At 40.6% G+C, this 27,928-nt stretch overlaps 1 protein-coding gene across 7 annotated transcripts in view; it reads left to right on the forward strand.

The window, feature by feature from the left end:
• The window catches only part of LOC117258070 (protein MTSS 2), a 99,868-nt gene that overhangs the window by 64,289 nt on the left and 7,651 nt on the right, over positions 1–27,928 (forward strand). The window contains exons 4-14 of one of the 7 annotated variants that reach the window (XM_033628543.2): positions 11,061–11,145; positions 12,606–12,697; positions 14,600–14,674; positions 15,760–15,768; positions 19,800–19,957; positions 20,864–20,971; positions 21,059–21,156; positions 22,332–22,617; positions 22,916–22,990; positions 26,663–26,818; positions 27,313–27,495. In XM_033628543.2, the coding sequence (XP_033484434.2) occupies positions 11,061–11,145; positions 12,606–12,697; positions 14,600–14,674; positions 15,760–15,768; positions 19,800–19,957; positions 20,864–20,971; positions 21,059–21,156; positions 22,332–22,617; positions 22,916–22,990; positions 26,663–26,818; positions 27,313–27,495 (1,325 nt within the window). The remainder of the gene's footprint in view (positions 1–11,060; positions 11,146–12,605; positions 12,698–14,599; positions 14,675–15,759; positions 15,769–19,799; positions 19,958–20,863; positions 20,972–21,058; positions 21,157–22,331; positions 22,618–22,915; positions 22,991–26,662; positions 26,819–27,312; positions 27,496–27,928) is intronic. The other 6 variants (XM_033628550.2, XM_033628566.2, XM_078161860.1 and 3 more) reach the window with 6 other exon arrangements.

Below are 27,928 nucleotides of genomic sequence, written 5' to 3' on the forward strand. Positions count from 1 at the left end.
CCTCCTCACCTCTTTCTTTGCCCCTCTTTGTCTCTCCCTGCCTGTCTTTCTTTCTTTTGGTCTAAGTCTCTCCCAACCTCTTATTGTTGCTGTGTCACCGCAGAGATGCTGGTGTCAGGGGAACAGATGGGCGGTTGCTGCAGACGTCTGTAACCTTGGCAACTGCAGCCTCACCTGCTCTGGCATTAACCCTCCCTCCTTGTTATGCCACCCGAGACACAAAAGCATTGTCATCCTCGACTCCATGTACCTCTTCCTCCTTAAATCACTTACTACACCTTCCTCCTCTTCCTCTTTCTAATATTGTCTTGCCACTTCCTATCCTGTTTTTCCTCTTCCATCTACTTTTGAACACTGCCTTATTGCCAGTGTTTATTGGTAATGGTATTGTGTAGGCTGTTCTTATTCTGTTTGTTCTTATACCTACAAAAAGTAAGACACTCTACGTTGTATATAACCCATGTAATTGTGAGCCAGGAGGCTGTGGTCATGTGACCTATGTGCTGCAGACTATCCTCCCTCAAATGACAGGAGCAAAGGTGCTCAGGAGATGTAGCGTAAAGAGCGACAAAGTCCATGAAGGGTGGTCGATGTGGATAGATGGGTCAAACTAATGCAGGACTTTGACCCAGGAAATGAGGGTTTGTGTCCCATGTAAAACAAAGGGCACAGTGTTACGTACATACTGTCACATCATCACATTATGTTAAGTACGTAATATGACAATGCCAAACGATTCTTTTCAAAAACCTAAGCTAAACAGTAGGGGAATGTTATTAATTAAATATCACACAAACCTTTTTATATGCATACTTTTTTGTAACATATCACTAAAACCATTGTTTGAGAGTACATTGTTCCTTTACAGTGCAGTATGACAAGGTGTTTGTAAGGGAGGGAGCAAGTAAAGCACTTGAGAGGTTGTTACTTCTTGTGTATTTGCAGAGGTTGCCCTCTGCTTGTAGATGAATATGCTGCAGGATGGTTTAAGAGAAATGAAAGATGCATTGAAATAATGGGAACGCTTTAGTGCACACCTGCACCTGATGCATGACCATAAATGAATTTGTATGACATCTCGGATAGCTTAATATTTGTCAACTTGTCAACACCTGATTTCTCTTTCAATATGAATTCTTATGAATGCCCAACGCATGTAATTGTGAGCTAGAAGGCTTTGATCACATGACCTATGTGCTGCAGGCTGTCCTCCCTCATATGACAAGAGCAAAGGTGCTCAAGTGATGTAGTGTAAAGAGCCACAAAGTCCATGTAGGGTGGTCAGGTTGGATAGATGGGTCAAACAAATACAGGACTTTGACCCAGGAGACCAGATTTTGTGTCCCATGTGAAAATAAAGGTCATCATGAAGTTATTTTAAATTAAATATGTACATCACATCAACTGACATTGTCAGGTCATCATGTTGTCACATTAGGTTAAGTAAGTAACATGAGGCTCCTAACCAACCAACTAACCTATATTAGACCTAATCTAACTGGTTGCAGTGCTAATTCATAAGATATCACACAAATTTTATGTTTTGTATGCATGCACCATTTTTATGTGTCTTTGTGTGTGTGTCGAGATTATAACTGACCCCTTTATTCATGTAGGTGCTACTGTCACTTACAATGACACTAAATATCAATTAACGTCAGCAAATGCGACACGGGTCCTGGCAGAATTACAATACAAGCAACAAAAGCAACTGACTGGAATAACTGTACAGTGGAAACTTACCTGTTTTCATTCTTCTTATCACTTTGTGTTTTTAAGATATTTAAAAACTACAATTGAGTACATTATTAAAATAATAACTAGTATTTTATTGGTCCCACCTGGGGTTTAATTCTGTTATTTTCATACCATTAACAAAAGCTACACATCACTGCGGTGGACTTGAACCAGCCACCCACCAGTTTCAAAGCCAAGTCCCTTATGAACTGAGCTAAATCTGCTCTTTCATACTCCTGGGAAAGTGGGCAAGAGGTACACTCTAAAACGCGGGCTGACTTATGAAGTGTTACCAAGTTTTGACATACAATTTTGAAGTGTGTAGTGCATTTATGTAGGATATGAGGATGCTGTGCAGCAAGTTTGGTGTGAATGGAGCAAAAATGTGGGAGAGGATAAGTTTAATTAGTTTACAAAAATGTCTTCACAATTGGGCCCACAGTTAAATCAAAGTTGCAAAGCCAGAGGCTGTACAAGTGAATTGTTGAGAATTTTCAAAGTTTCGAAATTTAAACAGTCGCTATAGCACCATTAACAGGACTTATTGCACGCCTCTCCCCATTGAGGAAGTTTAGCATGGGACTGGCCCTATGTGCCAGCTTTGGTTTATTTTCACGCATAGGAACTTAGAGTTCCTTGGATGGAGAAGGAGAAGGATGAGATGGAGGAGGATCTTGGCAAGTAGGAGAGGGACGGGCAGCAAAGCAAAACAAAAACATATCTAAGGGATCCATATCAAAATTGTTTGTTTACTTTATGTATTTTTGGAAATAAAATAAATCTAGTGAGTGTACACCAGTATTTTTGTTAACAGATTTTTTTAAAATCCCAAAGACTGCGTGGTGACACATGACGGACGTTCATGAAAAAATTAAAAGTATACTGCAGTTGGCAGTTGTCACATTTGAAACAGGCCTTAGGGATACGTTAGCTTTCCATCCAACACAACTGCTTCACACACAGGCCTGAATACAGATGTGATATTATGGTTACAATATGTGTAATAAATATTGTACAGAGCAATCAAGGTGTGTGTCCGTGTGTGAATTTAATTGTGAGCTGTCCTAGCAAAACTAATCTAGAAATCTTGACTATTTGTGATTTTATCTTGTGTGACATTAAAAAGGACTTCACACACACACACACACACACACAAACATTTAGCCAAGTCAAATGGGAGCCTGGTCATCAATACCATTCACTTTTGCAGTTGCATGTTTGCATGCATTGCACAGCAAATGGAGAGACAGAGGCTGACGAATCCCTCTGCAAGATCATAGATAATAGTTGCCATGGAGATGCACTGGTGGGAAGGCCACAGATGCCCCAGGCAAAGACAGAGAGAGAGAGAGAGAGAGCGAGAGAGAGAGAGAGAGAGATTGAGAGAGCATGTTATCATTAGACAGCAGACTGTTTAAAGAGGCTCATTGATATTCTCTGGGAAAGCAACACTATACACCAGTGTACGTGTGTGTGTGTGTGTGTGTGTGTGTGTGTCTGCTATTGTAACTGTCATCATAAAGTACCTGTAATCACTCTAGGATAGTAACAAGATGAGGTGTGGTGGTTGTTCCCTGGACTGTCCTGCTTCTCCACTGAACTGAAAGGACAGAGCATTGGAAGAATATATGATGAAAAAAACTCTCCAAAAAAAACTTTTAACTTTTAAGACTTAAAAAGCTCTAAGAGATGTTTCTTCCATTTCAGTATCCTTGCTTTGATTCACAGTTGAATGGCTGCTGGCTACATAGTATTTTGTTCACACGAAGAGCGATAACGCAACAGCATGCCCAGTTACATTATTGTTCGCTGTGAAAGTGTTCCTCGAGCGCTCGTCAACACGGGCTTGTCTGCTACTTGCCACAGAGCACAGTGACTGAACCACATTTTAAGTTTGTATTTGGTCAATGGAAACGTCTATGCAATGGAAACATCTATGTTTATGATCAGTGTCTGAGCCTCATTTTAACATCACATTTCTCCACCCCATTGCATCACTGTGTGCACTGCAATGCACAGAAAGCCAGCAGGGCATCAGCTAACACATGACCACAGCTACAAACCAAACATATGATTGGTCGAGTTTCACAGAGTCATTGGAACACTGAAAAAAGCTGAGGCCAGCTCTAATTTTGTTTGTATTGTAAAACATGGTAATCTTATGTAGTTATGTAATTAATTCCAGAATTGTGTGTGTGTGTGTGTGTGTGTGTGTACTGTATTTGTGTGTGTTGGTTTATCTGTTCCTGTTCCCATTCTCTCTCTAAGCCCTCTTCCGGTTTTCATAGGGAGGTTACTGTGTGTGTGTGTGTGTGTGTGTGTGTGTGTGTGTGTGTGTGTGTGTGTGACTGCATACTGTATGTGTGTGTGGTATTCCCTCTCTTTCCCTCAGTCTCTCCCTCTATCTCTCTCCCTTGCAGTGAAGTTCAGACATTCGTTTCCGTAGCAGCAGACAATTTGACCTTAGCAACAAACATTCTCGTTCTCACCTTAGCAACAGGCCAAGATCTGCGCTGTCATGGAAACCGTAACAAACCTGTCAGTAAAGTCAGTTGCTAGGTGACGGGGAAGAATAGTTACTTTGCCATTCACTGGGCAGACACAAACACTTTGCCCGGTCTGTGACTAAACATGATCAAATCTGGTCTTGATTTTTATCAGAAAAATATTATAGGTTTTAGGTCTGTATATAGCTACTGGATTATTTTACGCATTACTCTGGATACACAGAGTTAATACCATTTTTAAATTTCTATTCGAATGTTGTAGCCTATCTATCCACGATAAAAATAATAACTAGTCCATATCCATTGGTAGCTTTGTCACCTTCTACCTATGCCAATCCTCAATGCCTATGTGCAGTTTCACATAGATTGACCACGTCAGTAAGTAGAAAAACGTGGGACAGACAGAATGTCTGACTGACAGAATGACACACTGACAGTTTCCATGATTATGTACAGCATACCATACCATGACTTAGTCATACCAAAAATTAGAAAAAAACCCCCAACATTCGGCCACAGGGGGAGCCACAGCGATCGGTCGCATTTTAGCCATTTTTAAGCATTTTTTTGTTGTTATAGCGCCACCCAGTTGCCAATTAGAGTTAAATTTCTCCAGTCACCTTGAGGCGTCCTGTTCTACGTATCTACCAAGTTTAGTAAAAATTGATATGGCAGTTAGGCCTAGATAAGAAATTAGCTCTCTAGCGCCCCCATTTTGTTTGATGGGGTCAATAATGGAGGGGTCCCCTCAGATTATGTGTGGTCATATGCCTACAAAGTTGCGTGGTGTTCGGTGAAACCCTTGAGATGTTATACACCTTTATGTGATGAACCAGGCCCTCCATAATATTCATTGCCTTATAGAAGCTCAGTTTTAGTAAGTTTTCCAACTTTTGCCAAGAGGGAACTTTAGATATTGGTCCCTAGATTATGTTCATCGAGTTTCATGCAGATTGGTCAAACTTCCTAGGAAGAGATCGATTTTAAGTGTTTTTCAAAAACTTCAAATTGGCGGAAAATCTATATAACCGGAAGGTATGGGTTCTTGAGGCAAATATGTTCCTCATGAGGAGAGGCATCTCTGTGCAAAGTTTCATGTCTCTACGACATACGGGGCATGAGATAGGCCCATTCAAAGTTTGCAATTTCAATTGGTTGCTATAGCGCCCCCCTTTGGCCAATTGATGTAATATCGCTTCATTCTCATCCTCCCATGACCCTCTACCACTGTGCCAAATTTCACATGGATTGACCAAGTCAGTGAGGAGAAAAATGTGGAACAGACACACACACAGACAGAGTTGTCGTCATTATATAGTAAGATAATAATTTTATTTATATATATCACTGAGCAAAATGTTGATATGATAAATAAGCTTGTGGGATTTAAGTAAAGGAAATAACTACATACATAAACAAATAACATGCAAATATAAAAGATAATCTCATGAGACAGATAACATTCATATACAAAGCAGATAGTGCCACAAAAATAACAAGCGCTTGGATCTCAAACAGATGAAAGTGCAAAATATATGGAAGTGCATATAAAAATGCAAACATGTCACTCCTTTATTTTTGTCCAAAGCTGACATTAAACTCAGGTATCAAAAATCTTTGCTGCATATAGTAGAACTGATACATTACCAAAATTTTTGTGGTAATGATACAAAATCATAAATCATAACACATCTCTGGAGCTATCGTACGAGGCTAGTACTCAGTACCTTGTCAGGGTGGGTCCCCTCACAAACACATAGACACACATGTATTTTCACAGGGAGCTTTGCAGCCAGGAAGCAGATCAAAAGCAGGAAGGGGAGAGCGAGAGAGGGGGAGAGGAAGGAAAAAGAGTAAAGTCATATTTCCCAGGAGGGAGTCCCTCCTTCTCTCTGCAGGACGTAGAGACAGACAGACAGACAGAATGGGGCTGGGGGGTAGGGGATTGATCTCAGAATACTAGCACACTTTCATAAGTGAAAAAAAACCTATAATAAACAAAAATGTATATATTTTTGAGCTCTTGGGATACATAAAGTCTCATAGAATCTGCTCTTTTTCCTTGAACTTGAGATTCACATACATTTCCCACTGGAAACAGACGCACAGGGAAGCTGCTTTACATGGAAGGTTTAACGACTCGCTTTTGCACTTTGAGCCCCATTTCTGGGATGATATAATAGCAGTGACGATTGCTCATTTTTGGAGAATTTGGCCTTCCCCTGCTTGGCTTAACAGTGCTGCCTATGGCCATGTGTGAACCTGTCCTAAAACCACCCTCAACATTCGTTTTCAAAGCCATGAAACTCACAGAGTGGTCAGTGGTGTTTGTTGATGTTTTGACATAAAAATTGTACTGTCCTTAGCTGCTAAATGTTCCACAGTGTTCACCAACTAGTTGCTTACTTCGTCTATCTGCTGCTGCTACTGGGCACAAGAGTACAGGCTTTGGTGAACAATTAACCCAGCTACCCACAGGGCAAAAGGCCATCCTGGCAGACTCTTATCACCCTATTCATGCAGAGTTCCGGCTCCTGCCTTCAAGCAGGAGGTTTTCATTTTTTTGGAGGGCCAAATCGAACAGTTATCTGAGGTCTTCTGTCCCGTCAGCAGTTGGGTTTTTAAACAAGTCACCTTTTTAATGAAGTTGTATTGGACTCTGAACACTGTGTCTCATTGCAATTCATATTCTGGTGACATCTGTTGTATATAATATACACTTATGTCTGTTTATTGTATTATTTTATGGTGTTGTCGTATGATTTTGGTTGTGTTGACCACTGCTGCAAACCAAATTACCCCCTGGGACATTAAAGACTTTCTCATTAACCCTCATCAACATACAATAAAACAGCACTGAATCAAATGCAAGTCTACTTGTTTTGGTTAATTTGCAAGAAACAAGCCAGACGAGCATGTTTCGAGCCATTGCTGAGCCTCTTGTAGTTTAAATAAAGTGCTGAAACATGTTGATTTGCGTTGGAAGCAAATTAACACTGACTTACACACACATACACACAGTAGCTGTATTCCAGATGTGTGTGTGTTCTGCACAGCCCCTCATCTAGTTGTTGATCTCCTATGGAGTCTGAGAGGCATGGTAATAACAGACAAACAGGAAGAGGACCATCATAAATGTAGAGATCAAACACACACACACACACACACACACACTTGGCTGTAACTCCAGTCCCATGTTTCTCTCGCCAGCAGTGAGCTCATTAAAATGAGCAAGGCGACCCCTCTCGTATTCATGGTCTCTCATCTCTCCTCCATCTCTTCCTCTCTCATTTCTTCCCCAATCCTCCTCTTCCTTCCATACAGAATATCACACACACTCTCTTCATCAGTTATGTGACTTTGCTTTTTCTTTACTTTTCTGCTTTTCTTTGCTTCAGTTTCATGATCCACTCATTGATTTGGGATTAGATCACACTGTCAACACACAGTTCAAAATACTGCTTTAGCTGTACAAGTGATCGGCATGCATGGTGTAAACCAAGCATGTGTGTGTATGTGTGAGTGTATATGAATGTGTGTGTTTGGGGGAGGGTGGCTCTGCTTTAATGAATGGTTGCCGGGTAGAACAGGAGGCGTGAGGGAGGAATTTGTTAATTATGAATGGAGCACTTCTCTCTGGATGTGAACAACACACAGTGTAAGTGTCAGTGTGTTTGTGTGTGTGGTTTGGCATTTGTTAGTGTATGGGTATGTGGTAACATATATGAGGACGTGCCTTATGATTGTTTTGATCAGCAGGTTGCTGGTTTGAATCTACAGACTGGCTGGTGAGGGAGTTAAATGAGTGATATTAATTACCATTAAGGTGCTAATGAGTAAGGCAGGTTGATCAGACCAGGGCAGCATGAGGTCATTTATTTTTGAATTAGGACCAGAGGAAATCCCAAGGCAAGGCTGAGGTTTACACAATCTAATGTAGGAGATAATGCCATTATATCCAACATGCTTAACTGTGAAATAAAAAGCAGGTTTGGTTCTGTCCTGTATGGCATTAACATAAAAAACAAACATATACATTTTACATTAAAAAACGGTTAAAAATGTGTATATTGTATATATTTTTGTAGTATTTTTTCATAATCTTATTTTTATTTTTTTTTCGATTCCACATTTCTTGTCTTTTGTGGTATCCTAATTGTTATGTACCAATAGCCTACACCAAAGCAGATTTCTTGTATGTGTAAAGCTACCCAGCAATAAAACAGATTCTGACTGTGCTTCAAAGCAGTGCTTTGAGCCCATTCTCGGAACTGATCGGCTGTATTCGGTGTCTGACTTCCGGCAGACGGCGATACAGCCTCTGGGGGCAGACCCCAGATTTTTTGGCATTCCGGTTTCATTTGGGCAGAGGAGGCCGACTTCCGACTTCCGTATATGTAAATATGCTGAACCATTGTGATGGATTCAGAGTTTGCAGTGACACCAGTAAGTTCACCGCACAGACCGTTTAACCTGGCAACAACTGCAGCCGGCTCAAACGTGATTGGTCAATATCACGTGGACTACAAACAGCCTACAACTGGAAACCAGGGCTCTTCCGCTCTTCTTCTGGAGGCAAGATCTCCAGGGTTTGCCTACAGACTCTACATTCACTGAATGTAGAGTCTGTATATAGAGACTACTTTGAGCCAAATGCTAACATGGCTATATTAAGCAGGTGACTTTCACTATGTTCCTCATCTTAGCCTCCCAAGTTAGGAGGATAAGATTTGGTAATTAGTACTAAACAAAAAAAAAGCTGCAGGTAATGGCAATGGCATTATTTTTAGTATTCAGTATTTGGTCATTAAAATCTGCTCATGGCCTGACATGAAATCACTTAAGTGTTTCTAACTAACCAGTCTACCAGACTTTATGATAATCCATCTAAAAGTTGTCAGTATAGATTACCCCTAAACAGAGATGTTACCCATATGGGTAACATGGGGTTACATTTTTGATGTATGAAAGGCGTTATATAAATAAAGTTTGATTGATTGACTGATTGATGGTGACGCCGCTGGTGACAATGGACATCTGTGCAAAACCGAAAGTCATTCCATCTAATAGTCAGTTTCAGTCTGTTCCAAAGTGGTGGACCGACCAACCAGCCCACATTGCTGAACACTAGCATGTTACAGGGAATGCTCATTGTTCAGAGGGCTCAAAAATTCAAAGCCCCTGTAGTCCAAAAAATGTCCCATTAAACCAGGGCCGCTCTGAAGGACTGTTTCAATGAAAATATGCTACACATTCTCCCAAACAGAAGCACATAGCTATTTTTTGTGCAGAATGACATCATCACAGGGCACTCTGTAGCTCACCTGGTGGAGCAGGTGCCCCATGTACAAAATCTTTGTCTGCAGCAGCTGGGGGTTTGATTTTGACCCATGGCCTTTTGCTGCATGTCATTCCCTGTTACTCTCACCCTTTGTTGGTTGGGTTACGTAGGTTTAGGAATGAGAAGTGATACTGGGCCTAGGGTAAGAATATCAGGGTAAGCCAATCAGAGGCGGCTTAGGACGGGTCATGACATAGAAGAAAGGTCCTATGACATCATTGTGTATCATAATTAGCCATGCACTTGTGTTTGGGTGGAGTCTGGAGCTATTTTGGAGAAAATGCCCAACGGAGCAACGCACCTTTGTTTTTCAGGATACTGGACTGTGGGCCAAATGGGACATTTATTTTTATTGGGGCTTTGTAACCATGAGACATCGGAACAATGGCAGCACCCCCAGTGTTACATGGCTACATATCTTCAGAGTGTGCTTTTTATTTGATGAAGTTAGCTTACTGAAGGAAAAAAAACCTCAAAACTTAATTTGCAGTTAAGTTAAAGAACACAGCAGCTGGATTTTTTCCTCAATATGTAGTCACAGCACATGTAAGGTGTTGCCGGAAAGGTTACATTATTCATTATGAAACTGTTGACTGAATCATTTTAGAGAAGTTACCACCCCCTTTTTTCCAAACATTGATTTTTTTCAGTTTTGGATGAAAGTATTAATCTGGTGCATAACATTTTAGAATAACAACCTTCCTCCCTCAGCACTCCCTGCATTTTACTGTGTAAGCCTGTCTAAGCCCTCGTGATAAACAGTGTCTCTTGAGGAAATCCCATTTGGCTGCTGTTTAATCTGAATTTTCCAGTGTGTACATTACAGTGGCAGCAGTGATTATGATATTCTCGAGGCACTGTATACTATATAAGCCATACCTCAGCTTGAGTCTTAGCATAAGACTGAAGCTATAATAATGTTTTTCTTGTTGGCTCTCCACCTGCACAGTTGAGGCAGCAGCTCTGAGCACCTTGTTTGGAAGTTGGCAGTGTCTGCCATCAGTTAAACTGACTTTAACTCCGGGGTCAGCTTTTTCCACATGGGTCTACTCTGCCTTAAAATAGTCTGGTGTTTACAGTTGCAGGTTAGCTGCTCACGAATCTGGGTCCCTGAGCCGCTGGCTCTCACACAAACACACACTCACGAGACACTACTTTATTTGGACGAAGCAGGGAGTGTGTGTAGTATCTACGAGAGGCAGATTGAGGTCTTGTGTAAATACTGCTGAATGTGAAAAGATACAAAAGCTTGGTAGTTGTTCATCTGTTTGAAGAATACAATGCTTCTACCAGCATTTACTTTACACAGCACACTAATAGCTGTAATGTAAACACTGATCACAGCTTTGTGTTGTTTCTCTGCAACAAAAAGGGCCTTCAGTGGTAAATGTGTAGACTTTGGTAGCATCTGTGTGTATATGCATGTCTGTGTGTGTGTGTTTCATCATATGAACATGGCTATTTTGTGTTTCCAGGAGCAACCAGGGATATCGGTTCAGCTCTGACCAGGATGTGCATGAGGCATCGCAGCATTGAAGCCAAACTTCGCCAGTTCACTAAGTAAGATCTGTATCTTTCCTTCCTTCGCTTTTCACTGTTTCTGTCCTCCTTGACCTCATTCCTTTGCTTCCTTTCCTTCCTTTGTTGAATCTGAGGCCCAGACACACCAAGCCAACATCAAAGAACTAGTGGCAACGAAGGCTGATTGTTGCATCACTCCATGTTGCCTGTGTGTTAGCCAAAAAGTTGCACCTAAAGATCCAGCAGAGACTACATCCAATGGCCAACTGGCTTTGTGTATCAGCAGGAGGCGGTACTCTGTATTTGACATTAAAAAAAAAAAAAGGGAAAACGGAAGACTGACAGGATGGATTCAAGACACTGGTTAGCCAGTTAGCACATAACAGCACATCCTGAAGTTGAAAGACCAAAGCAAATGGCTAGAAACATAATCCAACCTTATATAACACAAGTTTGTTTTGATCTCATGCCCCCTTGACTTTAGTCGTTTGTTTACTTTCCTCACTTGTGTTTCTCTTCTTGTGCACTGAGCTGAGCGGCCAATCCAAGCGATTTAATTTACTGACAGGGTCCACTTACTCCGACGCTGATTCCACATGCTGAATTGGACAAACAAAAAGCTGCCAAGGGCCAACTAGCGCCAACAGTGGGGGACACACTGCAAAAACTAGAGTGACAGATGCTCACTGATGGCCTGACATTGACCAACAGCCGACCAGCGGCCTGGTGTGTCAGGGCCCTTACACTGTAGCCCATCAGGATTTTTCAAATGTCAAACCTTTAGTGTTTCCATCTAAAGCTGACCTTGTTTTTAGGGTTATGATGGGGCAACTACTTGTTGAGGTTTTCTTGTCAGCTGTATGGATATCATTAGGAACATTGCTCTGTCTGTACATATTGAAATGACTGTAAATGAATACAACCACTGGCACACAACTCGGACCACTCAGGAAACCTCACCAAGAGTCTGTTTTCAACCATTGTTTGCCTTTACCTCATTCTCCATACTCTCTAATGACTTTTCCACGGCACAAGCTATTACACTGATGGAGATGATAATGATGATGATAATAATCTATGACCATGGTAATGACAGGGGTCCCTTTGAAAACAGAGTCAATCTAAAAGCTATTGTGTGTCAGTGTATATGTGCACATGTTCCATTTTAATGTAAGTATATACATTTGTATCACATGTATACATGTGTGAATAGGGAGGGGGGGCAGTGTTCCAGATACTAAAATTGCAAAGTGGAATGATTCGTGGAGGGAAATATGTGTAAGGATCTCATTCCAGAGACGTATCATTTTCAGTGGGGTTTTGTGGTCGGGAATATGGGGGTCGCTACTATTTACATTAAGTCGATCTCTTTTCAACACACTACACAATGAAAATGTTTGTCTGAGGATTCATTTTAAATGAAACAAAGCAGTAGGTATTGGCATAGGGTCTAAGCAGTCTCTTATGTTATGTACCTTCTTCTTAAATCTCTCCCACAGTGCTTTGATGGAGAGTCTGATCACTCCTCTCCAGGACAAGATTGAGGACTGGAAGAAGACAGCAAACCAGCTGGATAAGGATCATGCCAAAGGTAAACACACACAGCATGTTGTGATGCTAATTTATGAAACTACTAAATTACATAGTTTCAGCCCCACATCCTCCCCGCTGAAGTAAATTTAAATAAAGTACCTACTGTTTTGCAAAGTGCAGCTCTGTAGCTGATTGACCACTGTGAAGGTTGGATAAAAGAAAAGTTTAATCAATGTAGATCCCTTAATCGTCAGTTATCCGGTACAGCAATTTAACGAAACTCTAAAAGAGTTTTTTAATCATGTCCAGTTACCTGTTAAAGCATTGTGCATAGAAGTACTTTTAAAATCACGAAATATGATCTTGGAAGTCCAGTTTGATTAATAATTTCTAATGCTATAAGAGAAGATTTGCAATTGTCAGATGTTATCGTCTCAACAGTCACAAAGTGAGTGCTGATTTTCACTGTCCAGATTTCAATTCAATCTACCAGGAAGGTGGGCTTGCAAGTACTTTATATGCCACTATAGGACATTCCAAGGTGATTTTGCAAATGCTAACCCAGGGTCAACTTTTTTTCAACCCATTTTAAGGGTGGAGCCCTCTTTGTCAGGTCCTTCAATATGTCAACCTAGTGATTGAAATAAAGAAAAAACTGGGTTTTTAATGCAGTGCTATTATTAGTCTGATCACCACCTGAGGGTGCTGTCACACCTGTAGTTGGATAAGACCAAGTTAAAAACTGTTTGTTGTTGTTTTAGTCAATTTCATGCTCTCACTTACTTATAACAAACAAACCAAGAGCTGGTAGCATGAAGTCATATTGACTGAAAGGTAACTCATTGATTGGACATCTTTGGGACTTTCATCCTGCGCCATCCATCACAGGGAGATGAAATCCCACTGACTGACTACAAGTCATGCTGCACTTTACTGATACCACTGTGTTTCTTTACATTCTGTGTTGCAAAAGGCTCAAAAATAAGTAACCCATTAAGAACACTATTAGACAAGGTCGCAATCTGTGACCTACTGGCTATCAGATTAACGACAATGAAGCCTCTGGGAGCAATGACCAATGTTCCATCTGGTGTAGCCAGCAGATATTCTGGGGGCCTCCTTCTATGCACTGGTCATTTTTGCAAATCTCTATAAACAGTTACCTGCATATGAATGCAAATAGATAAAAATAAAGAGCTAACATAAAGCTAATTCTTATCAGACAACAACCAGTGGGTTCTGAGAATGCTTGAGACCGCCTCTTAACATGGACTGCTTGCCTGCCATCCAAACATGATTGGTCAATACTACTGGGACAACAAACAGAAACCAGAACAATTCCAATACCAAAATCTTGTCCCATTGCCTACAGGTCCTGCATAATTATGCAGGCATCTGTTAATAGAGATTATCAAGGTTGTAAGCAGACCTCATATTTCAAAAAAGTTACAAATAGATAGAATGAGGGCAACAATGTGGCATCATAATATTACGTTAGGGTACATTTCTGTCATTGTTTACTGAGTAGCTATGAAACATGCTTGGTCAGGAAAGAATCCCCTCTGTCACATGCTGACGCATACATATTAATTACTACGGTTACTAGATGATAAAATCATAAATATATGCATTGCTTACATCTTGCATAGAAAATTGATTTCTCCCGTTTATTACAGTTTGTCATGCTTTTGTATGAATCTTACTGGTTTCAGATCTGCTATACTGATAGCCTGGACTGACTGATACAAATCAAAGATGTTGCTCAATGCTGACTGTAATCACTAAGGATCAGTATTTCCCTCCAGTCAAATGTCAAGTGTTTATCAATGAGCTCTTGGTTTCATAGCCCCTGGACGTGTTTCTGTTTAAGTTAATATTGTAAATCCGAGGTAATGTAAGTTCACACAGAGGGGGCTTTACATTCCTTTTACTAAAGCATCTCTGTTCATCCTGTTTCAAGAGTACAAGAGGTCACGCCACGAGATCAAGAAGAAGTCATCTGACACCATGAAACTACAGAAGAAGGCTCGTAAAGGTAACAGTCAGCTGTTGAGCTCAGGCTCCTCTCACACTAGACAGATCAGACAGAATTGTAGACGTCAATAGTGTTTTGCAAGGTCAAAAAGACAACATCAATTCTACTAGTATCATCCGGTGCTGTAGCTGTGGATATTAGGACATTCAGATCATTTGGCCTCTCTTATCTCTATGAGCTTTTCACTGTTGCTAGTAGTGCCAGTGTACCCTAAATCAACACCAGCAACAATATTCCCTGGACCAAAACTGGATGTTGATTTATGGTTTGTATCTGATTTGGATGTGTGATAAAAGCAATACAATACAGAGTCAAAATACAGTGATTGCCTTTAATACCAACACACACATACAGAAAATTGAGTCATTCACTGAGGTCAGGAAGCACAGTCCCTTCAGTCTAGGTCAAAGGAATTGTAGGTTCACATTGCCATCTAGTGGTGCTAAGTAGTACTGCAGGTATTTTCTCATTTGTCGTGAAACACTTCACTCAGTGATGCAGCAGCCAATAATTAGTGCTTTCTCTCTAGCAGCATCCATTCAGTTGCCAGGCAGATGAATACATAAATACACAATGTCTGTATAGTAAATTACAAAATTACATCCTTTTTATTTATATTCTTTTGTTAAAGAAAACTATAACTCATGTTGTGTACTTACAGTTGGGATTGTTCATTTAAAACATTAGTAATACATGAAAATTGACAGATACATAAAAAATAACACACAAATAATTTAAATAAAACATGAAATGATAGAGACAGTGCTGTGTCCCTTGCTTTTATGTCTGAAAGTGTCTTACAGCCCTGTTAGTGCTGGTGCTTGGTGGTATTATTATTTCTGGATTAAGTTTTTGGTTGCAGCAGCAGTGTTATTTTGCTCTAACGTGTGGCACTGTGGCTGTCTTGTGATGGCTTCCTTGTACTAACCTTAACAATGAGTTCTGCTATTTCTGCTCTCTCTCTCCCCCCTTTCTCTCTCTCTGTCCCTCCCTTTCTCTTTTCTTATTTTGCTTCCTTTTTGCGATCTCCCCTTCTCACTGCTACCGTCTCTCTGTCTCTCCCTCCCTCTGTCCCCCTGTAATAGAGATCCAGGGTAAGTATCAGCTCGCTACAGCTCTGCCGCATCACCTTCCTTTACTCACATTCCCAACTTTCTCCTGCATATTACCATAAAAGCATGTGTCTAGTGGGGGCTAAAACCCAGCTGAACTCAGTTTACTACTTTGTAGTTATTACTGTATTTGTTACATACATACAGTTCCAGTAAACTATGTGTAGCACAGTACAAAAGGTATATAAACACAAGATATGTTTTTTTTAAGTAATCAATAAGTTTTGAAAATAACATATTTACATTCTGTAAATGACTGAAAATCAAATAGGTGAAGTGTGTAGGATTTAGAGGGGTATGGTAGCGTCTAGTGGTGAACTGTAGATTGCAACCAGCTCAAACATCTCCCGATTAGAATTCCTCCAGTTTAATTTTTCAGGAGGTTTTAACCAGGAGCCGGATTATCCACAGAGGTCTCTTCCTCTCCAAAACAAATGGACTGGATGATTAAAACTGTTAAAAATGCTGAATAAAGCAGTTTCCCATTACAAACTATTGTATCTCCGATGCTGTTTGGCATCATGGAGACAGACGGCTCGCCCAGAACTTGCTATTGTGTGCTCACCCATTTTCTCTTCCAGACATTTAGGAAGTTTTACTCTGAACAGAACTATCCACAGAGGTCTGTTCCTCTCCAAACAAACAGACCTAGTGGTTTAAACTAGTATAAACACCGAATAAAGCAGTTTCACATTAAACCCATGCACTGTATGTCAGACACACTTTGGCATGTCACTGTGGGCGGCTAGTCCAACGCGTGCTAAGGTGCGGTGAACATTAGATCCAAACGTTCAGGTTTACCAGAAGCTGAATTATCCACAGAGGTCTCTTCCTCTCCAAAACAAACGACCCTGGTGATTTAAACGGGTAGAAACACTGAATAAAGCAGTTTCACATTACAAAAAAGTGTTACTCCAGCACTGCTTATTGTAGTTGGGCTTGATACTACTGTGGCTGATGCAAAAACGGAAATGACCCTATCTAGAGTCAGTGTTTGGTTTGGCCTATCTGGGCTACTGCAGAAACATGGCAATACAACATGGCAATCTCTATAAATAAAGAAACCCATTTCCTACGTAGATGTAAATGGCTCATTTTAAGTTAAAGAGAACACAACAATTCTTTATTATCAGGTCATTTTACACTAAAGAAAACATACTTATTACATTATATTCCATTTCTGCCAATATATCCTCCTAAATCCTACACACCGGTCCTTTAAGTCCAACAAATTAATACTACTTTCAGAAGGAATATTATAGTTTGAACATTATTAAAGTTTGAAAGGGCTTGAAATGTGCTTTTGTAGTGCATACAATACAAATGTTATTACCACAAACTAATACATATGTTGAACCTGAAGCTTTAGGGCCCTGCGAGCCTCATTTAATGTGCCAAAATGCCTCCTTTTTTTGGTCTCATTATGACTGACAAGAAATCATGTATCTGATCTTATCTATTTTTTTCCCAGGACATATATATATATATATATATATATATATATATATATACATATATATGTATATATATATAAAGCCAGCTATTGTGACTCTTTTTAGAAAACTAGTTGCATCAGAGCAGTTCCTAAAGAAGCCTCACTTAAAGGTTTTGTCTCCTGGTGACAGAGAAGAGTTCAGCTCATATAGCTTGTAGTTGTTTGAGGAGTTGGAGTCGTGCCGTTTCACCTCCAACAATGCATGATGTAATTTAACTTCTTGTTCCTTGACTCCTGCATGACTTCTGTAGCTGTTACCACTAGCTTTGTAGTCACACCGCAGGCTCTCATTGTGCTCTCATGCCACTCCTCTTCTCTTGTCCTGTCTGTCATTCTGTCTCCATTACTGACTTTTTTTGCATGTTGTAACACTACAAAGAGTTATTTCATGCCTTGCTTTCAATTCATTGCATTTCATGTTATTTTCTGTTAACAGTAGATAGAGTTAAGATTTTCTACTTATGAACCTACTGTATGTCTTACCTTTTGTCATCAATTGATTGCTGTGCAAATACAGCAAGTACTGAAGTTTTATGGCAGAAAAACATTATTTGAGTTTTGGCTCTTTACTATCATTATTTTGGGTGTAGACTGACAAAGTGACAAAGAGGGAAAATTGCACACTCTCACACTTTGGGATCAACTTTGTATGCATGCATATAGGCCAAGTCTTAGTCTTAGTCTTGAGCTAGAGAGGGTGTCTCTCCAATCAGTGGCAATTGTGATAAAGCTAGCACAAAAGAGATATGTCGTTACTGTAAAGACTGGTAAATATCCACAAGACTGACTTTATTATTTAAAGGTGCTGTGGTGAATATTTGATATTCATCATAGCATCAAATGGCTGTGTGTAAAGTGAAAGAGGTTGCTCACAGAGACAAGCCCACAGAGAATTCACCTGACTAGTTCCCCTCAGCTCTAAGGAGCATTTTAATGTTTTCAAAAGGATAGTTTGGATCTTTGAAGTGGGGTTGTATGAGGTACTTATCCATAGTCAGTGTATTATACCGTATACAGTAGATGTCAGTTGGCATACCACCAGTCTGGAGAAGCAGGCTGGAGTACTGACACTAAAGCTAAGCATTATACTGCTGTGGAGTGGTCAGAGGCAAAATGTATTGTAGCCACCTAAAAATAGTCCAACCTGAAAAAAATCAATATCAGTTTAAGTGTTTGCCATATTTAGAGTATTTTCACTGATATACCTTTCCTTCAGACAGCAATTTCTGACAGATCTGGAACCATCATATTGCTCTCTTTAAGGCCAGACTCCAGTGAGGAAAAACAGTGATTTAATGTTGCTGAGCACAGAAGCTGCTGGGCTACCACTGCCTTAATTCGTTATTTTGTTTGTGTTATTGTGTCTTTGGTGATCGTTCTAATTCACCAAAGTCACATTATAACAAAAACTAACTGATAGAGGCAGTGGTAGGCCAGCTGCTACTGTGTTACTGTTTTTTCAGTGGAGTCTGGTGGCTTTGACGAGAGCATAGATGGGGAACTGAGGCTGTTAATTGCTTCACTGCAGGAATGAGCTGTCTGCTGCAAAATAAAGCAATGAAAATACACTAGATGTAACATACACTTTAAGTGTTAGATACGTAGATAGATTTATTTTGGTGGGACTGTTTTTTACATGTTGCTGCCCACCATCCACCGCAGTAACCCCCTGCTGAATGTGTAAAAATAAAAAAGTGTTTACCAACAAATTAAACTTAAGCAAATAAATGTCAATGTTTACAGCTTGTTTCTGCTGCTCCCACATGGCCAAAATTTGTTATTGCAAGTTTAAAGCCTAAGCAACAGCAAGTCCCTACATTTCATCTGAATTGCCACCAAATTTATTAAACATAATCAAATCTTTTCAGTTTCTGAGGACAAGGGATAGAAATAGCCAGTATTATTAGTTTGTCTTGATAACTCAGCTTAACAATATATAGGTCATTGAGCGTTTAGGGTATAGTTGTATAGGGTACATGGTACTGCTTAGTACTCTTCTGATATGCTTTCCATGTCCCTCCATACATAGTATGCAGGACATTATGTCACTAGTGTGGCTGCTGTTGGCTTAATAAAATGACATAAAATATGATGACACAACATGATGTGCCTGCATTTTGGATTCCACATCAACATTAAAAAAGTACTGAGCCAAAACATCAGACAAGGTGTTTCTGCTACTTTGTCTGTCTTAGCCTGAGTTTCATAATATATGCTAGTGGCTTGATGGTGGAGCAGTGCATTATCTGAAGCAGAGGCTGATGGAGAAATATCACATCAAGTCCACATTGTGTTAATGTTTTTTGTTTCTACTGCTATAAATACCAACACACTTTTCTCTTTCACTTCTATCTGCACCTCCACCTTTCTTTCCCACCTCCTTTTTATCCACCTCTGCTGGTGAAAACCTCTCTCCTCTCCTTCATACTATCATCATCTTCTCCTTGACGTGCTCCCTGTCTCATTTATTCTATCTCACATTTGTTTTCTCTCCACCACCACACCAACCCCACCCCAGGACGAGTGGACCTGCAGCCTCAGCTGGACAGTGCCATGCAAGATGTGACTGACATGTGCCTGTTGATGGAGGAGACAGAGAAGCAGGCAGTGCGCCGGGCCCTTGTGGAGGAGAGGGGTCGCTTCTGCACTTTCATCGGCTTCCTTCAGCCTGTTGTGGTGAGGAGATGGAGGAGAAGGGGTGGTGGTCGTGGTAGAGTGGCTGGAAGGGAGGAGATGGGTAGACGAAGGGGCAAGCACTTTCTGACCTGCCGCACAGCGTGACATAGGTCCTGCTGCAGAGCAGTTTCTCTGATAGAGATTTAGGTTTAGTGCCTTGCTCAAAGTGGCTTACGTTTGTTGTATGATCCCAAAATACAACAAGTGACACTTTCACTGCACCTGATTTCCACTGGGAGGCAACACACTACAATTTATCTGACAAAGGTGTGTGCTAGTCTCCCATATTAACAAGAGATGTGGCAGTGTAAAATTATCAGGCTATGATTATTGTGGCTAGAAATACCACAGGAAACAGTATAATTACAATATTGAATTGAGGTTTCATGAAATACTACAATTAGGACTGACTCAAAGATAAATAGCCTCACACCATGTTTGCCTTGCACTTTATCAAACAGCAAAGAAAAGTATAAAGTAGAAGCCCAACAGTTATATCATGTGATTTATCAAAATGTTGTCATCACGAGGTATGACACAGAAAGCCAAATAAAGAGCTAAGCAGTGTGGCTGCAATTAATGTTATGGAGAATACTTCTTTGATATTAATGTATATCATGAAATATCATGAAAACCGAAGTTATGTTGACAGCATGTCATCCACCTCTGTTGTACCTGTCAGAGTAAAGCAAAAAAAAACAAAAAAACATATTGTTGATGTGTAACATTAACTAGCGCTCCACAAGTGTCAGTTTCAGTATTATTAAAACAATACTAAAAGAGGTGGTGAGAAATCTGGTAAAGTAATACACCTCTAATTATAGCACTCTATAATCACTTTTTTTGCCATGTCTAACATGTGCTACACTTGACATGCTGCTGTGCGAATCTGACATGTTTTTTCAGAATGGAGAGATCGCAATGCTGGGTGAGATCACCCACCTCCAGGCCATTATTGATGACCTCACTGTGCTTACAACCGATCCTCACAAACTGCCCCCAGCTAGTGAACAGGTGAAACACACACACACACACACACAAACATGCAGAACAGAAAATAAGACAGTAATTAATAATAAACTCTCTTTGTGTCTCTCTCAGGTGATCAAAGATCTGAAGGGTTCAGATTACACCTGGTCCTATCAGACACCTCCTTCATCCCCGAGCAGCTCTGGCTCCCGTAAGAGCAGCATGTGCAGGTACTCATACACAAATACACACATGTACACACAGACATAACCAACACCTTCTGCTCACTTGGCAGTGTTCTCTACAGTGATTTAAGAAAGAGGAGCCTTCCCTGATGTTAATGTTTCACTGTGACTGTCAGTCCCTCTGTCTGTGTGTCAGTCCACCATTACTGTTTGTCCAGTCATTCCAGTCAGTTTAGTGGGATCTCTGACCTTCAGACAGAGAAACATTTTGTAGAAATATGGATTTTCTTTATTATCAGCTGAAAGAAAGCTGACAAAATATATTGAATTTTGACAGAAATAGTAGCTCATCACAAGCATATGAACAATTTCTGCATTCTTTTTATGCAAATTTATACACTTGAATTCAGAATATTTGAATAACAAAATGAAAACAAGAATACTAGAAACTAAAAATGGATATGTGTAGTTCTTTGTCTGAAAACATCACTCGGTGTATGTGTGTGTGAACCAGTCTCTGTCAGTGTATGCATGTAGTAGCAGTTGCCCTCAAGGCAAAGCTCTAAAGCATGCGAGTTCACAGCCTTTTGCCTGCAGTGTTAAGTATGTGTTTGTGTGTGTGTGCCCTGGAACCTCATAAGCTTACACACTCTCTGTCTGCCCCCTCCTCCCCTTCCTGCCCTTTTCTCTCGCCCCTTTTCCCTCACTACAACCATCATTCTCCGTACTTGTCTCTTTCTTCACTTGTCTGTTCTATTTTGTGTGTCTGTTTGTGTGCACTCACGTAATCTGCCCTCTTTCTCTTGATTACCTGGTTTCCTTTCTTCTCTGGGGACTCTGCTTTTAACTGTGATTGGTGTGTGACTTTAATGTGTCATCCTTTTGCGGGTTATCACTTACCTGCAACTTGCTGTGAACTACTCCTGAACTTCACTCACCACTCAAACCAATCACAAAATCCTCCAATCCATCCTCCATCCTCATCAATTCATCATGTTCACCAATAACACCTCCTATCTTACAAATTCAACTTCATCTTCCTTAATCTAACCAACACCTTGATACATCCCTGTAATCATGCTCTCTCCCCCGAAATACTGTTGTTACTCCACAATGGCAACCATCACTTTCATCATCCCCTCACACTCCTCACCCTTGCATCACTCCACCCTCCCCCTGCTCTTCTGCACCTTTCCCTCCAACCCCTTCCTACTCTACAGCAGCGTCAACAGCGCCCACAGTAGTGCCTCCCGTTCGTCAGGGGGAGGTGGTAGTGGTGGTGTTGGTGGAGGTGGTGGAGGCTCCCAGCCCCATTCACCCACCTCATCCTCCTCCTCCTCCTCCTATCGCTACCGCAGCAGCCTGCCACATCAACCCCCACCACCGGGGGGTATTGCTGCCCACCGACTCAGCAGCGTCTCCTCCCACGATTCGGGCTTCGTATCCCAGGATGCAAACATTTACTCCAAACCCCCCTCGCCCATGCCTTCGGACATTACTAGCCAGGTACAGTGACATACACACATATTTATGTAGACAAATTTAGAGTTAGTGTGGTAATAAACTTTATAAATGTTGGTGTCCAGCCATGCCTCTCAATTGGCATAAAAAAAAAATCAACATTCAATTTTCCAAATTGATTTACTTTGGAAATCAACCAGCATGATCTCACCTCATGGGCATTTTAAGCTTGTTTTGGGGACAAGGGTGAATTTTAAGGCTTCACACACATACAAACATATGGACTTTTAATGAGTGTTGGCGAATAAGTGGACATGGACTGTTTTTTATCTTTTTTCTATAGAAGTCATCCAGCTCGGCATCGTCAGAGGCCTCAGAAACATGTCAGTCAGTCAGTGAATGCAGCTCCCCAACTACTGTAAGTACTCATACTCACGCTGTTCAATATGCAGTCCCTGGCAACCTAACACTCAAACCAAATCAAAAGTTAAAAGCAATTCAAATGTGGCACACATAAAAAAGAACAGCTACATTTTACTGTCATTTGATTTATGTAATCAGAGCTTAAAATGTTTTATCTTTAATAACAGAGACTAATAAATAAACAAAATTCCTGAGTTATTTTTATCATTTCTTTCTTCATTTTAAATAGGAGATTTGTATATTAAAGCAGTCTGGTTGCTGTTTGTTTTAATTCAATAAAAATACATAAGGGAATTTAATTTTGCCACAGATGGACAAAACTGAAATTTAAGACTTCAATACCCAGAAATCCTCCAAAAGGGACATCATTAAACTTGAACACATCATGCCCATGTGTACTAGCCTGGCAAGTCTTTGACACTGACTTTAGAGTTTGGAAATAAAACACTGGTGAGTCCAGATGCTATTTCTAAATGGAGTGCCTCCGAAACTCCTGATTGAGTTTTAAGTTTTGATTTTGCCAACTGGTGTCCAAACTCAACACATGAATTCTATTTTTGCAACAAAGGTAAATTAATTTGTTGTATTAAGACACTCAGCTGCACTTTATGACCTAAAGTTTGATGCCAGTTTAGTTTTTAGTCCGCTTCTCCATCACTGTCCATAGAAATTCTAAACCCTCTGATGCAATTGCCACAGTCAGAGGAAACTGCCATCTGTTCTGCACTGAGTTAGCTCATCTACCCAAATTGGTCTCTTGATGGTTTCAGAACTCCATTAAAACAACTTTATTTAACAACTTATCAAAATTTTTCTCTGAATTTTTTCCCCAATACTGTTTTCTGGTGGCAGTGACGAACAAATTCAAACTATCATTTCTGGTCAAATGGAACTATTGTTATGACAACTGTGATGATTGTGGTGGTATAAAGTCATTACAGAACAGAATAATGAGACACATGCTGTTTGAAACGATGAGTTACATTCAACAAGGGAGCAGGAGGTTTATTTGAGAGTTTAATGGATTTTTGAAAACAGTGGAAGACTTTGACATCTGGATATGCAGGCAAACCTGCAGCAGAACAGACAGTCAGCTCTGTTGGGGCTAAATGGGCTCTCCAACAGAGAATGCTTTTTTGTGGTACAATATTAACCAACATCAAAACAAACACCATCGAGCTACGAGAGAACAATGAGTAAAATGCACCTCAGATGAGATTTTTGTTGAATAAATGTAATTCCATGTGTTTTAGATAAACAAACTTTTACAGCAGGAATTAGACTCAAAGGGTGAATTTTTGCAGATGGGTAAGTGGTATTTTCCTAAGCACAAAGGGAATAGTTTCCTTACTTATATTCTGTATTTCAGTGTATTTTGGTGGCTCGCTGCAGTGTTAGGAGAGGTGCAGAATGTCACTGACACTTCAGGGACAATTACTGTTTTGGTTTTAAGATTTTCAGCTTTTCACATCATCTCCCGCTTACCAACTCAGATCAGGTCATCAGCAAAGTATGCATGAAATGCTTGTACTCTGTGCTGTTTTCACCATGTAAGTTGATGCTGGCTCACTCACATAAACCTCTCCAAAATCACAGATTTATTTTATTTATGCTTGAGAGCGTGTCTCATTCCCTTTCATTATACATTCTTTGACCAGTATGCACATCTGTTTGTAACATAAATACCACTCCAATGATGCTTGTGAGGCTAAGTAAATACTCATGTTGGATTTTAAGCAGCATTTGTCATGTCATCCACAACAGCTTGCACATATGATTGCCTTCCTTTTCAGTTGATTAACACCCTTTGCAACCATCTGATGGCAGTAAGTTTGTGATGCATCTCCAATTTGAGTAACACGCACTGTCAAGATGGATCATGTGCACCACATCTTGCACAACTGTTGCAAAACAGTCTTGCAAACTTCTGTCTTCTTCCACATATCAAACTTTTTAAGTTCTATTACAAAACTCCTCTTTGCTCCTTGCACCTTGATTTACAAAAATAGTATCAAAAGGGTTGCTGGTCTGATTCCCAGCACCACCACTACTAGCCTTTTGGGACAGTCCTGTGTGCTTCACATCATCAGTGCCTCTTTGATGATATGGCATACGTTTCAACTTGGTTATGGCTTTTTGCTGCCCCTTCTTGCTGATGGAGAAAAACACTCAATTGGACAGCAGCTCTCATCAACTGTAATTACCGTAGGTCCGTACTCTGATCTCAGGGGGCAGTAATGAGCCTGTTACAGCTTTGCACTGCAGAATGAGGTGAAGAAGACACAGCAGTCAAAACGTACTAGTACAGGAGGGGGAAATTTATTGAAGAGTTTTCAATAGTATGGAGATTTTACAAGAGAAAGTAAATGAAGGATGAGGGTGAACCTCTTGGTTTTGCAATTGCATGTCTCGTTAAAGGGACAGTTAACCCCAAATTGAAAAACACATATTTTCCTCTTACCTGTAGTGCTGTTTATGAGTCTAGATTATTTTGGTGTGAGTTGGTGAGCGTTAGAGAAAACAGCCATAAAGATGTCTGCCTTCTCTTGTATAAGCTGTTTTTTTGTAAGAACTATTTTCTTTTTTTACCGACCTACACCCATTAAAAGTATTGCCGCACAGAAGGAAGCATGCAATATATCATGGATGACAGGCTCGTGTGAGGTGAGCTAGCAGTAGATGAATGCTTCCAAAAAAAGGATGATACACTTTGCAGGTGTGGTTCGGTAGAAAGGAAATAGTTCCTGCATGAAACTGCTCACAACAAGGCCTGTGGCTTATATTGAATAACCAGGTCATGATTTCTGGAAAGAGACATTGCTGTTGAGATTTTTTTCTTTATTTTCTGGGGGCATTTTGAGCAGCGCAAGCCAAATGCCATCTAGTTCCATTGTATCAGAGAAAAGGCAGACATTTTTACGGCCAGTATAACTCAAGCCAAACCAATCTAGATTGATAAATAGCGCTACAGGTAAGAGAAAAAATATGTATTTTTGATTTCGGGATGAACTGTCCCTTTAAATTCCCCACTTCTGATAAAGAACAGCACACAGTCACTTCCCTTAGCTTTAATATTGGGATCATCCAAGACTGTCTTCTACACTTTAGATGAGACAGTTTGAAACTTGGCTACACGAGTACTAAGCATTGCTATGATACAGTCTTATACCAGCTCATTAGAACCAAGGTTATCAGAAAAAGTTACATTCTGTTATATTCTGTGCTACTTATTCTGTGCAGAATTATTGCATTGAAGTAGTAACTATCAAATCAAATTCATCTGATTAATAAATGCATGCTGCTTTAACACATCTTATGACCTCTCTAACATAGACATAGAGAGTAGCTGTGACATGCAGGCTCTCAAGGCTTCACTCACTTAGTTCTTCTAGTCATTATGATGCATAGACAGCAGCAACTAATTGTGTTCTCAAGGCCTTTCTATTGTAAAATCTAATGCTAATCTGTTCCTGCTCTACTGTGTCACACTGATGTTGTGTGAGTGTCTATTGTACAGTAGTTGTGTGTATACATGTGCTGTGTTTTATTCTCATGTGTTTGGCCCAGTGATCCTCGACCACAGCTGGCTGCCTCTGTCTCTGTGTTTCTCTCTTAGTCTCTCTCTTAGTCTTTCTCTGATGACGTGACTATGTCTCTCATCCCGCAGTTTGGCACGTCCTTCGCTACCTTCCGCCCTGCTCTCTCTCACTCTGGCTCCACCAGGCCTCTCTCTGTCATTCTTCCTGTTCCTGCGTCCCCACCCTATAACTGCCCCCCTGGATCCAGCTCCTCCTCTCCCACATCAAAGGTTCCTATGTGGAAGGTTTGTTCTCCATTCGCTTCCATTTCTTCAGTTGCACCGTTTCTTCAGTTTCCATTTAAGACCTTTCAGTTAACGCATGGGGTTTATTATCTTTTAATTTCCATCACCCGATTAACTCATTCATAACCACATTGCTTTGCTTTCTTAAAGTGTTCATCCCCATATGCTGTGTGTGCATGTGTATGATTTTGGTCTCCCCTGTCTCACTCACTGGTTTGGCAATCTACCAACTGGAGACTGGCCAAAACTAAGCAGGGTGTGGAGAGCGGACCTATCAAACTCATCAACATAAACACATTTAAACGCTCAAAAAGGCCCTTGCCCACACACACCCACGCACATGCACTCTTCCAAGCACTCAAACACATACCACCCGTAAAGGCCCCCTCTCTCTGCACTCAGATGAAGGGCTTCAAACTGCTGGATAGTGGACAAGTCTCTCGTGCTAATCCTACCTGGTACTTCCTGTTTATTAATTTGACTCACCTCTTCAGGATTGGTCCAAAGCAGGTCAGTATGAGCAGCCGGTAGCTGCAGCGGCAGTTCAGAGGAGAAAGGAACCTCTCGATAGACTGAGGGAGAACGAGATGTCGCCAGGCTCCCAGGGATACGCCGGGCCATCACACCCTGATGACTCGCAGAGACCCAGGATGACCCCAGCTACCATCGCTGCCAAGGTAATGCTGGATGATGCTGACAAGCAAGCTGGAAATAAAGAGGAATTACAAACCAAGAAAATAGGTCAGGCTAGGTGTGTGTGGAGGAGTATTTGCAAAGTTGTGTGTGTAGAGAGAGTATGGTCTGTAATAAGCCATGCAGGTCATTGTGGTCAGTCAGCTGCAACAGACAGCATATTTTCCAATTACTGTAGAATAACTTTGATAAGCTGAAGACTTGCCCAGCCTGATCTTCTGTACATACTAAGGTTATATAAAAAATAAATACACATAGTCCTTCTGGTGTCCCCTTTACTAACTGGTGCTCTTAATTGAGGGGAAAAAGAAGATATAGATATACTTTGATAAAAAGTTTTCTTTTAAATCATATGCCCTCATGGGTTAATAAATATACATAAAAAAATATACCAAGATGTTTCAGTACTCTTGCCTT

This window comes from Epinephelus lanceolatus, chromosome 2 (genome assembly GCF_041903045.1).
Source record: "Epinephelus lanceolatus isolate andai-2023 chromosome 2, ASM4190304v1, whole genome shotgun sequence".
Taxonomy (NCBI): Eukaryota; Metazoa; Chordata; class Actinopteri; order Perciformes; family Serranidae; genus Epinephelus; species Epinephelus lanceolatus.